The sequence below is a fragment of the Electrona antarctica genome (assembly GCF_951216825.1).
Source record: "Electrona antarctica genome assembly, chromosome: 12".
NCBI lineage: Eukaryota > Metazoa > Chordata > Actinopteri > Myctophiformes > Myctophidae > Electrona > Electrona antarctica.
The window spans coordinates 3,291,513-3,296,512 of record NC_136793.1 but is presented as its reverse complement, the minus strand read 5'-3'; the positions used below and the strand labels follow the sequence as shown (position 1 = coordinate 3,296,512).

The 5,000-nt window shown below is 52.3% G+C and overlaps 1 protein-coding gene across 1 annotated transcript in view; it reads right to left on the bottom strand.

The window, feature by feature from the left end:
* The window catches only part of qsox2 (quiescin Q6 sulfhydryl oxidase 2), a 30,398-nt gene that overhangs the window by 10,747 nt on the left and 14,651 nt on the right, over nucleotides 1-5,000 (bottom strand). Inside the window, exons 7-8 of the mRNA XM_079516316.1 lie at nucleotides 501-650; nucleotides 8-137 (exon numbers count right to left, since the gene is read on the bottom strand). Coding sequence (XP_079372442.1) covers nucleotides 8-137; nucleotides 501-650 — 280 coding nt within the window. The remainder of the gene's footprint in view (nucleotides 1-7; nucleotides 138-500; nucleotides 651-5,000) is intronic.

The following is a 5,000-nucleotide window of genomic DNA, read 5'->3' as shown; positions in this document are numbered from 1 at the left end:
TCGTTACCTTGGCGACCACGGTGACAAAGTCTTTGAAGGTCTTAAGCTCCTCCCCCTGCAGCGTGGTGTGGGTGGCGACCTCCACCCTCAGCAGGTAGTGTAGCGCTGACTCCAGATCAGCCAGGTACACCTTAGAACTACAAGACCCACAATGCACCTTAGAACTACACGACCCACAATGCACCTTAGAACTACAAGACCCACAGCACACCTTATAACTACAAGACCCACAATGCACCTTAGAACTGCAAGACCCACAATGCACCTTAGAACTACAAGACCCACAATACACCTTAGAACTACAACACCCACAATACACCTTGGAACTACAAGACCCACAGTACACCTTAGAACTACAAGACCCACAATACACCTTAGAACTACAAAACACCATAGAACTACAGGACCCACACAATACCTTAGAACTACAACACCCACACAACACCTGGCTTAGAACTACAAGACACCTTAGAGAACTACAAGACCAACATGGTGCTGACCTGTCAAAGGGCCTCCAGTCGGCTGCGAACGGCTGCGTGTCCTGGAGCAGCGCTGCCCCCGCCTGGCCGGGCTCGGTACTGCTGCTGCCTCGACGGACGCCCGGCAGAGACCTCAACGCCGACGCGTAGAAGAACCGCAGACGCTTCTCCCTGCAGACACACCGCCGTTTAGTGTGTGTGTGTGTGTGTGTGTGTGTGTGTGTGTGTGTGTGTGTGTGTGTGTGTGTGTGCGCACGCGAGCGTGTGCGTGTGTGTGTGTGTACTTGATTCTGATTGGCTGGTTTCTGATTAGACCACGTAGTAAATCTTACGATAATCCACACCTTAAATCACTTTATATCATTCCCAGGTGCGTTACCCCCCCCTTTCCCCCCGCACTCATATGGCTGTGAGGCTCCGGGCGGCCTGGTAAAGACATCACTCATATGGCTGTGAGGCTCCGGGCGGCCTGGTAAAGACATCACTCATATGGCTGTGAGGCTCCGGGCGGCCTGGTAAAGACACTCATATGGCTGTGAGGCTCCGGGCGGCCTGGTAAAGACATCACTCATATGGCTGTGAGGCTCCGGGCGGCCTGGTAAAGACATCACTCATGAGGCTCCGGGCGGCCTGGTAAAGACATCACTCATGAGGCTCCGGGCGGCCTGGTAAAGACATCACTCATGAGGCTCCGGGCGGCCTGGTAAAGACATCACTCATATGGCTGTGAGGCTCCGGGCGGCCTGGTAAAGACATCACTCATGAGGCTCCGGGCGGCCTGGTAAAGACACTCATATGGCTGTGAGGCTCCGGGCGGCCTGGTAAAGACATCACTCATATGGCTGTGAGGCTCCGGGCGGCCTGGTAAAGACATCACTCATGAGGCTCCGGGCGGCCTGGTAAAGACATCACTCATATGGCTGTGAGGCTCCGGGCGGCCTGGTAAAGACATCACTCATATGGCTGTGAGGCTCCGGGCGGCCTGGTAAAGACACTCATATGGCTGTGAGGCTCCGGGCGGCCTGGTAAAGACATCACTCATATGGCTGTGAGGCTCCGGGCGGCCTGGTAAAGACATCACTCATGAGGCTCCGGGCGGCCTGGTAAAGACATCACTCATGAGGCTCCGGGCGGCCTGGTAAAGACATCACTCATGAGGCTCCGGGCGGCCTGGTAAAGACATCACTCATATGGCTGTGAGGCTCCGGGCGGCCTGGTAAAGACATCACTCATGAGGCTCCGGGCGGCCTGGTAAAGACACTCATATGGCTGTGAGGCTCCGGGCGGCCTGGTAAAGACATCACTCATATGGCTGTGAGGCTCCGGGCGGCCTGGTAAAGACATCACTCATGAGGCTCCGGGCGGCCTGGTAAAGACATCACTCATATGGCTGTGAGGCTCCGGGCGGCCTGGTAAAGACATCACTCATATGGCTGTGAGGCTCCGGGCGGCCTGGTAAAGACACTCATATGGCTGTGAGGCTCCGGGCGGCCTGGTAAAGACATCAAGCGCCTCCTATTCCCCCGTCACAGAGACTGTACTGGCGGCCTGGTAAAGACATCAAGCGCCTCCTATTCCCCCGTCACAGAGAGGCTCCGGGCGGCCTGGTAAAGACATCACTCATATGGCTGTGAGGCTCCGGGCGGCCTGGTAAAGACATCAAGCGCCTCCTATTCCCCCGTCACAGAGAGGCTCCGGGCGGCCTGGTAAAGACATCAAGCGCCTCCTATTCCCCCGTCACAGAGACTGTACTGGCCAAGTAAAAACAAGGAAGTGTGTCTCGCTCTGGTGGCGCAATGCGGCGCAAAGTGTAGCTACTTTTGTGAATTAGGAATAGTTGTATGAGGTTAAACCTGCTCCAGGGCTGGAGAGGGTGTCAAACCCTCCCGCCAGAGAGATACTGCAAGACTCCTCTCACCGGGAAATGAGTGGACCATGAGGGTCGACCTGGGGAAGCAGCTCCAGTTCCCCAGGGAGATCGTGGAAACATCGCTGCGGCCAGACCTAGTCATGTGGTCAGAGGCTTGCAAGACAGTCCTTCTGGTCGAACTCACCGTCCCATGGGAGGGAGGTTTGGAGGCTGCTTATGAGCGGAAGCGAGCCAAGTACTCAGACCTGGCGGCAGAGTGCAGGGAGGCTGGCTGGAAAGCTGTTATCTGTCCTGTGGAAGTGGGGTGTAGGGGCTTCGTAGGTTCCTCAACTGCTCGCCTACTCCGCGACATGGGATGCACAGGAGCGGGGCATCGGAAAGCCATGAAAGAGCTGGCTGAGGAGGCGGAGAAAGGCAGCTTCTGGCTGTGGCTAAGGAGGAAGCATAGGAGTTGGGGGACAAACACCTAGGGCATCAGCAGGGGGTGGCAGGGAGAGATCCCTGCCACCGCTCCGCCACCATGAGACGTACTGGGGTTAAAGGAGCGAAACGTTGATGAATGGTGGTCCCCAGCTGATGACCCGTTTAGGCCCACAGAGGTGTTCAGTGAGGTGTCACAGCACACCTGTTCAAAAGGCACTGGAGGAGGTGCGTCAGGCAGAAATGCCCAGCAGGAATACCAACACCTGTATCTGATATGTATAAGCAATAATATGTCCATTTCTTATGACTTAAAAACAATAAAAAATAAAACTCAGACAGCCAGCAATGGGTAAAACGCTCCCAAAAAGTTTTAGCCTCTGTGACATCTAGGGGCCGCAATCTGCATTCAAAGATGTTCCTAGAAGCTTTGTCATTTGAGCGTTCTACCCATTGCTGGCTGTCTGAATTACAATGTTGACATATTATTCCTTATAGCAGCTTTAATATTGCTATATGTTTGTAACAGTTTTAGAAAAGCAATAAGGCCACTGGAGGTCTGAGGTTACCGGGTACGTTATGGTGTTTTATAGTGAGTGTCTCACTACGACCCTCTCAGAGGTCTGAGGTTACCGGGTACGTTATGGTGTTTTATAGTGAGTGTCTCACTACGACCCTCTCAGACATTATAAATACCCTGTAACCTGACCTCCAGTGGCTCATTGCTTTATTCTGCATACCATCTCAGAGCTGGGCTGATACGTGAAGGACTATTTGTCTTTATATTTGGCAGCCTTAGGGCGTTACACCCAGAGGCATCTAATAGAAGAGTTAGGACATTGAGGGGGTAGAAACCCAGAACCATCTAATAGAAGAGTTAGGACATTGAGGGGACAGAAACCCAGAGCCATCTAATAGAGGAGTTAGGACATTGAGGGGGCAGAAACCCAGAGCCATCTAATAGAAGAGTTAGGACATTGAGGGGGCAGAAACCCAGAGCCATCTAATAGAAGAGTTAGGACATTGAGGGGGCAGAAACCCAGAGCCATCTAATAGAAGAGTTAGGACATTGAGGGGGCAGAAACCCAGAGCCATCTAATAGAAGAGTTAGGACATTGAGGGGGCAGAAACCCAGAGCCATCTAATAGAAGAGTTAGGACATTGAGGGGGCAGAAACCCAGAACCATCTAATAGAAGAGTTAGGACATTGAGGGGACAGAAACCCAGAGCCATCTAATAGAAGAGTTAGGACATTGAGGGGGCAGAAACCCAGAGCCATCTAATAGAGGAGTTAGGACATTGAGGGGGCAGAAACCCAGAGCCATCTAATAGAAGAGTTAGGACATTGAGGGGGCAGAAACCCAGAGCCATCTAATAGAAGAGTTAGGACATTGAGGGGGCAGAAACCCAGAGCCATCTAATAGAAGAGTTAGGACATTGAGGGGGCAGAAACCCAGAGCCATCTAATAGAAGAGTTAGGACATTGAGGGGGCAGAAACCCAGAGCCATCTAATAGAAGAGTTAGGACATTGAGGGGGCAGAAACCCAGAGCCATCTAATAGAAGAGTTAGGACATTGAGGGGGCAGAAACCCAGAGCCATCTAATAGAAGAGTTAGGACATTGAGGGGGCAGAAACCCAGAACCATCTAATAGAAGAGTTAGGACATTGAGGGGACAGAAACCCAGAGCCATCTAATAGAAGAGTTAGGACATTGAGGGGGCAGAAACCCAGAGCCATCTAATAGAGGAGTTAGGACATTGAGGGGGCAGAAACCCAGAGCCATCTAATAGAAGAGTTAGGACATTGAGGGGGCAGAAACCCAGAGCCATCTAATAGAGGAGTTAGGACATTGAGGGGGCAGAAACCCAGAGCCATCTAATAGAAGAGTTAGGACATTGAGGGGGCAGAAACCCAGAGCCATCTAATAGAAGAGTTAGGACATTGAGGGGGCAGAAACCCAGAGCCATCTAATAGAAGAGTTAGGACATTGAGGGGGCAGAAACCCAGAGCCATCTAATAGAAGAGTTAGGACATTGAGGGGGCAGAAACCCAGAGCCATCTAATAGAAGAGTTAGGACATTGAGGGGGCTGAAACCCAGAGCCATCTAATAGAAGAGTTAGGACATTGAGGGGGCAGAAACCCAGAGCCATCTAATAGAAGAGTTAGGACATTGAGGGGGCAGAAACCCAGAGCCATCTAATAGAGGAGTTAGGACATTGAGGGGGCAG